Genomic DNA, 13,922 nt, shown 5'->3' on the forward strand with positions numbered 1-13,922 from the left:
CAGGCACGAAACCTTTTCAGATAGGGGGTCTGCGGCCAAATACATATGTATTTGGGGGTCCTTCCTTGACCTAAAAATGTTTAAGAACCACTGCTTTTAGAAGCCTAATCAGTAATTGACGCAGCCTTGTTTTTTGACGATGTAATAAAAATAAAAACAATTTGGAAGCTTGATCAGTAGTGAGCTGTTTGTCATGTTCTGTGAGCTTCTCTCTCTCTTCCACCATTAGAGCTGTTGCTCATCCCTTAATCAGAGTTGATGTCCCATCAAAACGTTCAGTCCAGGAAAAACAGAAGCGGGGGGGGGGGGGGGGAATTATAATAACAATAATTCCAAGAAGCATTAGAGATGAGGCAGTCTCAGGCCTTTCTGAACGAAAGCTCAAATGATGTGGTGAAATTGGGTGAATTCAAGCTAATGCCATCGCGTGTCACTCACAGGCTTGATGCGGAAAATGTCCACCCTTACATCAGTGAGGAAGACTCAGATCTCCTGTTCCTCTATTCTGAGTGTTTTAATAGTGCTGTATGAAGACTGACTGTGTGTGTGTGTGTGTGTGTGTGTGTGTGTGCGTGTGTGTGTGCGTGTGCGTGTGTGTGTGCGTGTGTGTGTGTGTCTGCACGTGCGTGCGCATGAATGCGTGTGTGTGTGTGTGTGTGTGCGTGTGTGTGTTTGAGCGCAGTGGGTAATTACTGATCTTCTATGAGTGACTGCTTGTGGCCCATGGAGGGGGTCTCTTCTCTCTAAAGTGATGGGGGTAGGATAACCATTAAGCATTCATGTGTTGCCAAATGCACACAGGCTGGTAAGCACTAAGTGCACACAATGCAGTAAGTAAACATGTGTCACGTGTGGACACACATGTGCATGTTGTGTAAAGTACATGCGTGTGTGCTCTAAACACGTTGTTTCTCAGTGTCGGGTCCGGGGACCACCTGGGGGACCGGGAATGGACTCTTATGGGTCTGTAGCTCTGAGAGCGTACAAATGGAACCAAATGGACCCATACAGGTCCATTTGGTTCCATTTGTACACTCTCAGAGTTAAATGAACACTGAGAATTTTACAGCATAGTTTGGAGTTCCAAAGATGAAAAAAAAAGAAAAAAAAGTCCCATTTGTTTACTCTCATTGATACAGACCTGTAAAGGTCCATTTGGACCCCTGGGTGAGGACCCCAGACCAGACGTTGAGAAACAGTGCTCTAACACACCTTCCCCACGCAACCCTACAAACTCAATCAGCAAACAGCTGATGGAGTGCATAGTAAAATCCTCACTAGTAATTTATCCTTTGAATGCATGTACAGTATGTACACATTTAAATGATGCAGTGATTAGAGAGACATATATCAGCCATTATTTGACTTTTTTGATGACATCGGTCAATTATGCCGCTGATGTGTCTAGACTTTTAAGCATTTCTCTAAAATAGTCCTTCTACAAGCTCACAGCGCATCACAATGTAACGCCGTGAGAGCTTGTACATCAGCTATTTTGAAACGTTTGAACAGGGCACAAGTAATTAAATAAAGTAAAGCTCAGTTTAAGGGTATTTTATAAATATGTTTTACTTGTTTTGTTTGTTTGTTTGTTCGTTGTATAATTAAGTAAACTTTTTTCTATTTTCTTACTTTATTCAAATCTATTATTGTGCACCTTTTTTTGACAGAATATCAGCCAAAACATCAGTAATTGGCGTTCTAGGACTCTCCCTGCATCCAATAATATGGCATCGGTCAGGGTCTACCAGTTATCGTCTATTTAAAATCTTCTATTATTTCCTCTCCACGCCTATTTTCAACCACAATGGCTTTGACAATTAAGACCAAACATAAGAAGGCAAGATAGCGACACAAAAAAGCCCACAAATCCTCCCCATAAAACATAATCCCCATTAAGAAATGAATGGAGACTAACAAACAGTGCCTATTGAAAAAAAAGGACAGAAAAAAGGGAAAGTTGCGGCCTTATCCTTCACCCCTTAAATATTGATAGAGATGAGGCTGCCTCTTTAATGAACCCCAAAGTACTCCCAGCAGCTTTAATTTCAAATTAATTTAACACAGCTAATGATTCGCGCAACGACGGATACTTTTAAATAAATTACCATGCCTAAGGATTTCTAATTATTCCAAAGTGAGTGGATTCATTAGCAATTGAAGCCGTCATGAGGCTGCAGGTCGGCCCGAATTAACCCGTTAAAGCCGGGAACGCATCTGCGTGACCACTTTAACCATTATTTTACACTTTGCCTATTTTCTTTTTTAAATCATGAAAATGTGTGCAAATCTTTGAAATGTATATACTTTTGAAGCGATTTTTTTTTTTTAACTCAAATCTTTGCTTCTGGGGGGGTCCCTGGAACAACATTTTGGGGGGTCCTTGACATGAAAAAAAGTTTGAGAACCACTGATATTATAGCAACATAATACAAATAAAAAAACTGTTAGGATTTAGAAGACATTTTGTAGAATACCCAGAAGCAAAGATTTGAGTTAAAGATGTTCGCTTTGAAAAATATATATATTCAAAGATTTGCAAACATTTTTCACGGTTTTACAAAAATAGCAGATCTACAAGCTCATAGCGCGGCACTCGGTGCCGCGCTATGAGCTTGTATATCTGCTATTTTTGAATAGCCCAAAGAAATCTTTAAAAAAATGACACAGATGCGTCCCCGGTCTGAATGGGTTAAAAATAACAAAGCTGCGAGCAGAGAGCATATGCCTTCGTCGTCAGCCTGACACAGAGGTGTCCCGGCTGAATTAGCCCCTAATTGTACCTTAATGAAATGTTCTTGTTTGATAACCAGTTAATTACAGGAGACAATAACTCCCAACCCCGCTGACACTGAAGGGAGCGATTACCCCCTCCGACCGCCGGCCGACCGGCCGACCGACTAACTGACGGATGGATGGACCAATGTGGAGAGGAGAGGGAGGAGAAAACACAAGAAGTAGATAAGGAGAGGAGAAGGGGAAGAGGAGAAGGGTAGTTAGGCATGGGAGGACGCATGGGAGGAGATAGGAGGGAGGGAGAATAAGAAACAATTCAGAAACCAGCGGTGGTGGACTGGAAAGTAGCTAAGTACATTTACTCAAGTACTGCACTTAAGTACAATTTGGAGGTGCTTTCACTCTACTTGAGTATTTAAGTATTTACATTTCTTTTAAACCTCTACTCCACTACATCTCAGAGGCAAATATTGTACTTTTTATTCCACTACAATACACAATTATTTGACAACTTTAGCATAGTTAGATTACAATTGTAAAACATACATTAAACAATTAACTCTTTGACTGCCAGAGTATTTTCATAAAGTACTCCCCCATTGCCAGCAATTTTTGTGTTTTTTTTATTTTTAGAAAATTTTCATGAAAATAATTGATCAGACTGTTTTTTAAAGACGCCGCACAAATCCGCCACCAGAGAGCAGCACATGATAGCTTGATCAGCTCCTGGTGTCACTGTTTACCTTCTTGAGCGATTAGACAGGGAAAACCATGAAAACGGATGTGACGTCCTCCCAGATTGTTTTGATCGTCAAAATTACGTTGTGATACACGACGGCGATGACTGATCGTCACCCAGACCATAGATTATAGAAGAGAAGCTGTCCGTTTGTCCGTCATACCGTGTGAAAAACCGTTTGTTTACCTATTTTGGACGAAATGACCGGGGGAAAATAATCAAAAACCGGAAACGGAACCCAGGACATGAAACCGGATGCAGATATGGGTGAAGTAAGTGGAACTCGAGAATAACATTGAATTTTAAGCAGCATAGCGCGATCAGAGATTAAACAATGAACGCAAATCCAACGCGTCAAACGCGTCAATGGCGTGGGTGGATTAAGTAGTTATTGACGCGTTTTCGAGTCAATGGCGTTTATAGAGTTAAGCCGTAATTTATACTCCAGCGATTAAAAATGTGCTGATATACAAGGTCCCAACACATCGTTTCATTGTTATTTTAGAAAAAAAGAACCAGATACATTTGTGTACACATAGATTTTGAAACATTTGAGTACTTTTATTTGGGGATTTTATTTGATTTCATAGCAGATCTACAAGCTTGTAGATAGGCTACAGATCTACAAGCTTGTAGATAGGCTACAGATCTACAAGCTTGTAGATAGGCTTGCAGATAGGCTGCTTTTGCAATTCGTCGCCCAAAAAAAGTATATAGGACTAAAGTGGATAAACAAAGCGACAACGTATTTTTTATCCTTTTCCTCTTTCTCTGTAGCTGACCTTTCACTGATACACAACTCCAACACAGTAGACTCAATTAAATAAACCTTCATCCCACCCCCCATTATCACTGCATTCTCCCCACAGCTGTAAAGAATTGATCTTAATCTTAAATAACAAAAAAAGCAAGAAAAAAAAATATTGTTGCTTTTGTGTTTCTGGGTCGACTTTAACATGTAGTCACCTTGAGGAACAACACAGCCCAAGTGAAACGCATTGATCTCACAACACAAAGCAAAGGCCTTGGGGAATTAGGAACAGTGTATACTGTACACGCTCCAACGCATCCAAATAAAAGAAGAAAACATCAACATGAACCCAAATAATAATAATAATGATGATGATGAAGATACTTTCTTCTTTACAGACTCAAGGACAGCATGGGGAATAAATAAGCTACAATGCAGCCCAAGCAAAGGGCTTGATAAACGTTGTTAGGCGAGCTAACAACAGTTGTTCTCAAAAATGTTCATGTCAAGGACATGTATTTGGCTGTGGACCCCCATTTGAAAAGCTTTTGTGCCAGCTGGGATCCCCATAAGAGAACATTTGTGTTCAAAATTATGCCAAATATTTTTTTTTAAATCAACAAGATTTCCTACAAGATCATAGCGCGTCGCAATGCAACGCTTTCTTTGTGCGACACCGCCACGCAACTAAGTATAAATTCCGCTTACGGCAGGCAGGTGTGGGTGGTGGGTGGGTGGGGAGGTGTGGACCGAACCAAAACAATTGTGTTTTTGTGAGCCACACACACACACACACAAAAAAGAGCACATCATAAACATGCAAGACGCTGTAAGTTTTCTGATGGTCTCAGCGATTTCACCCCAAAAAAGTACAGTGATGTTACCCGCCTTCTACCCCCTCCCCCCCCCCCCCCTTCATGTGAATTCTGCTTGATGCCGTGTTTCGGAGGCCCTCTCTGCGGGTAATTGGAAACAGAGGCCATGTTCTAGTTAAAACAAACCTGTGTGTTGGAGGGGGGGGGGGGGGGGGGGGGTTGGGGGCCTGGGTTGGGGGTAGAGGGGGGTTGAGGATTGTGTTTACATTCTAGCTCTAAAGCCTGCAGTTATACTTAGTTGCGGGTCGGTGTCGTGCAGCGTCGAAAAACAGCAGATCTACAAGCATGCAACGTGTCGCTGTTTTCGGGCGCGCAAAACACTGACCCGCTAACTAAGCATAAATCAGCCTCTATATAACGTTGGCTCCAGCAGGTCTGCCCGTGACATTATGGAACACACCTCATCAGTCCAGGAGAATCAACGTGACAGCCGCTATACGCCGGGACGAAGACGCCGCTCATCAAGCATGTTCAAGAGCCGGGAGCTGGGAGATAGAGATCGGCTGGCTGGCTGGCTGGCCGGCCGTACACTGAACATGTCTAAGGTATGGCCTGATTTGTCCTTAGTCGTACCATGGTGTCCCGCACCCTAAAATAGCAGGTCATATACTATGTTTTTTTGGCGCAGGACACTGACTGCCGTACGTCTAAATCAGGTGTAACCACTTACCATCTACACCACATGTGTTTTGCCTATCTACAAGCTCACAAAGCTGTGAGCTTGTAGATCAGCTATGTTTGGTGAATGTTCCCCCCAGAATAGGGATTATAGGCTTCAAGTGGCTAGGAGTCTCGGGAACAGACAGCCTTGATGGGACACACCGTCACAGAGCAGCCTCTTGCAGACTAATTTCCCCCATATGTTTAGGTTCAGCAGTACACATGCATGTTGGAATGTAATGCTTGTAACATGTAGATTCCCAGTCTCACAGAAGGTGTACATTCTGTTGTGTATCTGAAATCTCTTTAATATACAGTATTTTTGTTTGTGTCTCCACAGGAAGATGCTGTCATGGGGGAGTGGCCTGTTGAAGCCTAGCTATGTAGTTAGGTGATTGCTATTCTACTGTGGTTGGTTGATTAGAAGTGGGAGGGTGGAGTCTACATAGTATATAAGTGAAACAGCTCAGCAGGAGTGTAGGAAGCCATGAGGAGAGGTTTACACTTTGTCTCTCCATTCATTTCATTTGTTCGATTTTTTTAGTTGTATTTTCTTTAGTTGCATATCCCCCCCCCCTTTTTTTCACAGTTTTGACTGACTTTGCTCCCATTGACACTCACACTTTTGTGACAGACACCTTGCATATTATTTGAGGCTCTTACCTTTTAGCACAGACTGGGGACATTAAAGAAAATACCTCAATATTGTTAGATGATAATGGCTATAGGCATGCTAAAGCTTAATGGTTGTAATATGTGATATGGCAATCACGTTTATCCATTTGCAGCAAATATTGGGAATCAGTGACAGTGCTCGCCATGGAGTATAGGATAATTAGCACCATCAGGAGTGCTATTGCGCTGACATACCAGATCACAACAGTGTGTTACTATATTTCATTCCATAATGACATCATTACCACAAGTTAATTACGTGCCTGCGAGGGGGGCGCGTTTGATTAACCCATTAAGACCGGGAACGCATCTGTGTCATTTTAGATTTCTTAGGCTATTCAAAAATAGCAGATCTACAAGCTCATAGCGCGGCCCGAGTGCCGCGCTATGAGCTTGTAGATCTGCTATTTTCTTTAAATCATGAACATTTTTGCAAATCTTTGAATACATTTATTATTTAAAGCGAATATTTGTAATTGTAACTCGAATCTTTGCTTCTGGGGGTCCCTGGAACAACATATTTTTAGATGGGGGTCCGTGGCCAAATAATTATAATTTTGGGGGTCCTTGACATGAAAAAGTTTGAGAACCACTGATATAGCAACATAGGTTTTTTCAAAACCTGTTAGGATTTAGAAGACATTTTGTGGAATCAGCGTCAGGTCGTAATGGATTAAACACACGAATGCATTCAATGGAGGATTTTGTTTATGGTGGAATTGGCTTTGTAATTGTGTCTGTGTTCCCAGGTAGCAGTGTGAAGGACAAACGCTGTAGCATGGAGATAGACACACACAGAGGAGACAGGACACAACAACATCACCAATAGGGCTGCATGCGACTATCCATTATTTTCTTAGCGATTATTCAATCAATTACTTTTTTGATCATTTGTTTAAAGATCAATGAATCAATTAACCACCTATTTTATACTTGGTCGCACAACAGTATGGTGAAAATATAGGGACAATAGCTGATTTATAAGCTTGTAGGTCAGCTATTTTCAGTATTTTGTTTATTTTATCATTTTTTTTTAGTCTCACCTATACTGAATGGCATGACCAAAACAGGGATTTATTATTAATTGATTATTTTATTAAACGATCAATTATCAATAATTTCTTATAATCGATTACATTGATTAGTTTGATTAACCCCTAATCACCCCCACCAGAAGAGCCAGCTCCCTGCCAGCTCCCCCTACAGTGTATAACAACCTGGGCTTGAGCAAGCAGCCCGGTACACCAGGGGTTAAGAAGCACAAACAATAACATTTCAGGAGCAGATGTCCTTGAGGCAAAACCAAGGACAAGGCAATTGCTAATCTCGTATTCCCAGCATGATCAAATCACCAGGCAACAGATATAAATAAAAGGACAGGAAATGAGGAATTCACATTCAAGGGTGTCAGCGGTGAAATGAAGATTCATGGTGAAGAGGCGCGGTGAAGGCAGCAAAAATTAACTGCAAATAAAAGGGACAGACGGCCTCCAAAGTCCGCTGTATAAAGTAGGTTTGGCGGTATAGGAGGGAGGGGGGGGTGAAGGAAGTACTCAGATCGTTTTTTTTTTTACTTAAGTAAAAGTAGCAATACGACAATGTAGAAATACTCTGAAGCCAGTGGTGTTTTGGTCGTTGCACGAGACACCACGGCGTGTGGCCAGTACTTTTTCACGCGCAGGTACGGCACACACGCGTGCATGCGCGTGCACGCGCGTGCACGCTAGAACGCCATGCCGCCGAAAAATAAATCACCATTACACCACTGTCTGTAGCAAGTGAAGGGCAGCGATCCAGGAGTCCCGAGTTAGCACCGAAAGCAAAAGTGCTCATCATGTTTTTTTCAAGTTTTCTCATTTTATTTTACCTATTTTTCGAATGGCCAAAGTATAAAACAGGGCTTAATTGGCTAATGCATGTTTTGTAATGATCTAAATCTGCAAAATAACTAGTAACTAAAGCTGTCAAATAATTGTAGTGGAGTGTAAAGTACAACATTTGCCTCTGAGATAGCCATTATGTTATACTTTGGCTATTAAAAAATAGCAGATATACAAGCTCATAGCGCGGCACTCGGTGCCGCGCTATGAGCTTGTAGATCTGCTATTTTTGAAAAATCATGAAAATGTGTGCAAATCTTTGAATATATATATTTTTGAAAAGTAAAAGTACCTCGAAATATTTGCGTACGGTACTTGAGTACATATACTCGGTTCCTTTCCACCACAGGGGACTGGGGACACGGCTAGATGCTATAGATGGGGTCTGGTGGACAGTTGAGGCTGAGGCTGAGGAGAACGGGCTGCACTTTGTCATGGAGACAGCTGCTTTTATTTGACAGCCAATAGGCTGCGGCCCGCCGACTGGATATTCTAAAAATATGAGTCTGCTCGCCACCGCCATCATCAGACAGTCTCGTTTTCTACTCATTTCACAGCATCATTTGTTACTGTGAACTATATGCCGTGTGGCCCCTTTGAATTTCAGTCTGTTGGCCTGGAATGCAAACAACGAAGAGGGGGGGGACATGTTTATATTAAAAATCTTTAACACTGCGTCTACTGTCACTGCGTCTACTGAATCAAAGTGGGGTCCAGGGACTCTCAGGGTTCCAAATGGTTCCTTACAGGTCTGTAACTCTGAGAGTGTACAAATGGGAACCAAATGGACCCGTAATATGTACACTCTCAGAGTTATCCGTGAAATTAAAAAGTTTGAGAACCACTGCTGTATTAATTTATGCTCAGGAATAACTACAGTCACAATGCAATGCATAGGCTTTAATTGGCTTATAAATATGTGTTGGTCAGCTTTTCTGTCGCTAATTGATGTAAGCTCTGTCAAAATGCTATGTAATTCCACCGCTTTGACAATGATGTGACAAAGGATTGCTCACGGATCTAGCAACTATAGGGCCAGAAGGATATATCAGTCATTATTTAACTATTTTTTTAGTATCGGCAAATATGGAGCCGATGTATGCAGATTCAACCCATTTGGTGTCCCTATTTTCAAAAATGTCAAAGGTTTTCAGAGGCCAAGGAAAAACCTATGCCCTGCATTTTTCACATCTGCCTTTTATAGCGCCACCAGGAGGCCGACTTTTGTAAAAAAAAAATATATCACTCCTTCAGATTTTGTCCGAAAATCACACAAATGGTACAAATGATCTCTATGTGATCAAGACGGATCTATCCGATTTTTCATATTCCATCCTGCAGCATCGCGACGCATTGTGAGCTTGTAGATCGGCTATTTTCTAATGGCCGAAATGTATGTAGTGCTGAAGTGGTTACTGTATGTTTTGTAATAATAATCAAAACCTACAAAGTAACTAGTAACTAAAGTTTTCAAATAATTGTAGAGGAGTAAAAGTGCAATACATGCCTCTGAGATGTAGTGGAGTAGAAGTAAAAGTATTGGAAATTGGAAATACTCAAGTAAAGTACAAATACCTCAAAATTGTACTTAACACATTGAATGCCAGAGTTATTTCAGATTTTTTAGCTGTTTTATGCCAGAGATTTTTCATTGAGAAAAAAAAAGTACTCAGGAGCCGAGATACAACATTTTTAAGTTTTAAGTTAACAAGGAAGTGGATGGGAGTCTAAATCTTCAAAAAATCATATCTCCTTGGTCTTTGGGTCCAATTTTTTTTTTTTTTTTTTTAAACGCATATACAGTATGCGTTCTTGGCACTCAAGTGATGGATTCTAAAGAACGCAAAGAACGCATATATGCGTTCTTGGCACTCAATGTGTTAAGTACTAAGTAAATGTACTTAGTTACTTTCCACCACTGACTTTTCTCTATAGTCACACACCTGTTTCGCCTCCTCTCCCAGTCCGTCCCACATGGAGGCGACTATCTTGGACACGTCTCCGAAGGTGGCGTTGGGATTCGATCCTTTAATGGCCGCCTGGGTGTCTCTGAAGAACAGAGCGTAGGCCGACACGGGCTTGGTGGGCTCGTTGGGGTCCTTCTTCTTCTTCTTCTTCTGGGGTTTGGGTTTGGGCTTCATCATCTCCGATGAAGGCCTCTTCTCCCCCGTGATCTGGAAGAACATCAGCGCGACACAAAGACACAAAACAGTTTATTGATACTGGAGAGAAAGGGGACTCTCCCAGGGGGTTCCCAAACTTTTACATGCCACGGACCCCAAAATAGACCAGAGGGAGCTCATCTGACCTCGTTCCCCCCCAAAATTTGCCTCAAACATGGGGGGGGGGAATGCATTCTATTATGCTGTCACAAAATCGTGGAACGCCTTACCAAAAGCCATTAAAGATGTTGATTCCTTACTAGTGATGAGCGGGTCGACCCGTAACCCGCGGGACCCGCGGGTCAACCCGCGGCGCGGGTAGGTCGAGTCAGGATTTCAGAGAAAATTATGCGGGCTGAGGGTGAGCGGGTCAGCCGCTCTCCACGAAAAAAAAAAAAAAAAACCCTATTTTGACCAACATGCTTGTTTATTTAGCCCATGACAATGTTGTGCTACTGTAGACATTTAAAGGGACTTTGGGTACTTAAAAGAGCGCTATATAATATATATATATATTCCCACCGCGGGTCGCGGGGCGGGTTGAGCCATAGATTTATATATGGGTTCGCGGGGCGGGTTGAGGCGGGTCGCGTTCCGTCGCGGGTTGGGGCGGGGCGGGTCATGAAAAAACCCGACCCGCACATCACTATTCCTTACCCAAAGTCAAAACGAACCGAAAAAAAATGGCTGATCTTAACCCATTAAATCCGAGAACGCATCTCTGTCATTTTAGATTTCTTTGGCTATTCAAAAAATAGCAGATATACAAGCTCATAGCACTGAGTGCTGTGCTTCTGAAGGTCCCTGGAACCAAAATATTTGACAAATGCTTGCTTTAAAAACGATATATCCAAAGATTTGCTAAAATGTTCACGATTTTTCAAAAATAGCAGATCTACAAGCTCATAATCTATCTATCTAATCTATCTAATCTATAATAAATACATTTTGACTGTACTGCCTGTACTGTTAACAATCTTGATAATTAATAATAAGTATTCAATCAATCAATCAATCAATCAATCAATCAATCAATCAAAGCCTCTGGCTGTGGCTCCCCTATTGCAAAATGGCTTTAAAACAAACCGCTAAAAATAACTGATCTACAGTAGGCTACAAGCTCACTGTGAGCTTGTAAATCTATATATATCTATATCTATCTCTCTCTCTCTATATATATATATATGTGTATATACAGACAGACAGACAGACAGACAGACAGACAGACAGACAGACAGACAGACAGACAGACAGACAGACAGACATAATTTGACATCGTTGTTCAATGTCTGTATAGCCAGTCAGCATGATATCCTTATAACGATGTTTCTCTGGCTGTAACCACTTCATAAATGTGCAGAAGAACATGTTTCTGCCAACTCCTTTTTCTTTTACTTCCTTTTTTTCATTCCCCCATCAATAAATGTATCAAAAAAACAAATCGATTCGCTGAATGTATTAAACCTTTCTGAAATATATACCTGTTTGGTGGTATATTGAATGTGATGGTTTTCAGTTGTTTCACAGTGTGATGCGTTATGATGACTTCCATGCAATGGGGCAAAAAGTACTCAGAAAAGACCATTTTTGGCTTTGATGTGGCAGTAGAATGAATTAGGAAGAGGCAAATGGAACTCTGCTCACTGATAGGAGAGATGGTAATCGTTTTTTTATTCATACTGTATGTGGACGGTCAAAAAAGTCATAGCAGGGGGGAAGTATAGTCAAGAAAATATTGTTTTAATAGAATAACTTCCTGTTCTTGTGGTATCACTGCATGCAGACCATTTGCATCTGATAAATGACGAAACTGAGGCTTTTCCTTGTAAAATGCATAATGCATTACGCCATCGCCAAAACTTCACTGGCATAGATTATCAACTACATGGCACTGGCATCTTGTCTCTCTAAGGAAATGAGAACGTGACAAAGAGAGCGTTAAACTTGATTAGTCGAGTGGTTCTCACGCATTTTCATGTCCAGGACCCCCTAAATAAATATGTATTAGGCCGTGGACCCCCATCTGAAAACATTTTGTGCTGGGGACCCCCATACAATATTTGTGAAATATTCCACATTTAAAAAAATAAAATCCAGATTTTTTTTATTTTTATAGAATAGTAATAGTAATAGTAATAGTAATAGATCTACAAGCTATTTCAAATAGCCAATGTTTATAGGATTAAAGTGGTTGAACTGATTTTGATGCAATACGAACACATTTTGATGGGGACCCCCTGGAACCCCCTCAAGGACCCCCACTTTGAGAACCACTGGTTTATTTGATAGTGTATCTAATGCATGTTAAAAAAAAAGTATAATGATAATAATTTCAGCTAATCTCTCACTTACATCAACATTGTTCTAGTGAAGCGGTTTTTGTTCATAGACGGGAAGAATTTATAAAGATCACTAAGTCCATTTAGCCGAAGGGGACAAACTACCCAATACAATCACTCCCACACAACACTAGCCAAAACACCCACAAGCTGCTGGCGGCAGATTAACATGGGAGCCAATTGAAAGCAGAATCTCTCCTCAGCAGCTCCGCATGCAGACACGACGCAGCCATGCACTGAACAAAATAACATACAGTATTTAACCCATTAAGGCTGGAAACGCATCTGTGTCATTTTTAGATTTCTTTGGCTATTCAAAAAAAATTGCAGATATACAAGCTCATTGCTATTTTTTTGAAAAATAGTGAAAATGTGTGCAAATCTTTGAATATATATATTTTTAAAGACATTTAACTGTCTCAATTTTTCTGAAAAACTATTGTTGCTATATGTCAGTGGTGCTCAAACGTTTTCCATGTCAAGCACCACCCAAAATTGTATGTTTTTGGCCGCCGATCCCCTTCAAAATATGTTGTTCCAGAAATGTTGTTTCCCAAAAATATATGTATTCAAAGATTTGCACAAAATGTTCAAGATTTTTCAAAAATAGCAGATCTACAAGCTCGTAGCGCGGAACTCGGTGCCGCGCTACGAGCTTGTAGATCTGCTATTTTTTAATAGCCAAAGTATAAAATAATGGTTTAAGTGGTTACACAGATCTGCGTTCCCGGTTTAAATGGGTTAAATGAAGCATCTGAATATTGAAATTATGTTCAAGTACCAGCCTGCCGAGCGAGTATATCCGAATACTCTGGATATTATGGGCTATAACCCTAGGGGTTACTAATTACTGTTAGTACATGACAGTAATTCGTGCTGTAATTAGTCATTAGTTTTTTGTTTTTTTTCCCCAATTTTTTTTATCCCACGATTTTGTATCCCTATTTTTTTCCACCCAGTGCCAATGCCTAAGCTTGTAATCCATCCTGGGCGCTACTCTCCCTCTGCCAGCCTGGGGAGAGCCCCGAACTGAGCTCATGCTTCCTTCAACGCATGAGGAGTGAGCAGGCCGCTTCTTATCACGTGACAGGGTGGAGTTTCCTGT

General features: G+C 41.1%; 1 protein-coding gene across 1 annotated transcript in view; it reads right to left on the reverse strand.

Moving 5' to 3' along the window:
• LOC308081897 (TOX high mobility group box family member 2-like) overlaps positions 1-13,922 on the reverse strand; it is a gene marked incomplete at its 3' end in the record, with an annotated part of 399,667 nt that overhangs the window by 220,718 nt on the left and 165,027 nt on the right. The window contains exon 6 of the mRNA XM_080423513.1: positions 10,260-10,490. Coding sequence (XP_080279639.1) covers positions 10,260-10,490 — 231 coding nt within the window. The remainder of the gene's footprint in view (positions 1-10,259; positions 10,491-13,922) is intronic.

This window comes from Gymnoscopelus braueri, assembly GCF_963280865.1.
Source record: "Gymnoscopelus braueri genome assembly, chromosome: 3".
In the NCBI taxonomy this organism is placed as follows: Eukaryota; Metazoa; Chordata; class Actinopteri; order Myctophiformes; family Myctophidae; genus Gymnoscopelus; species Gymnoscopelus braueri.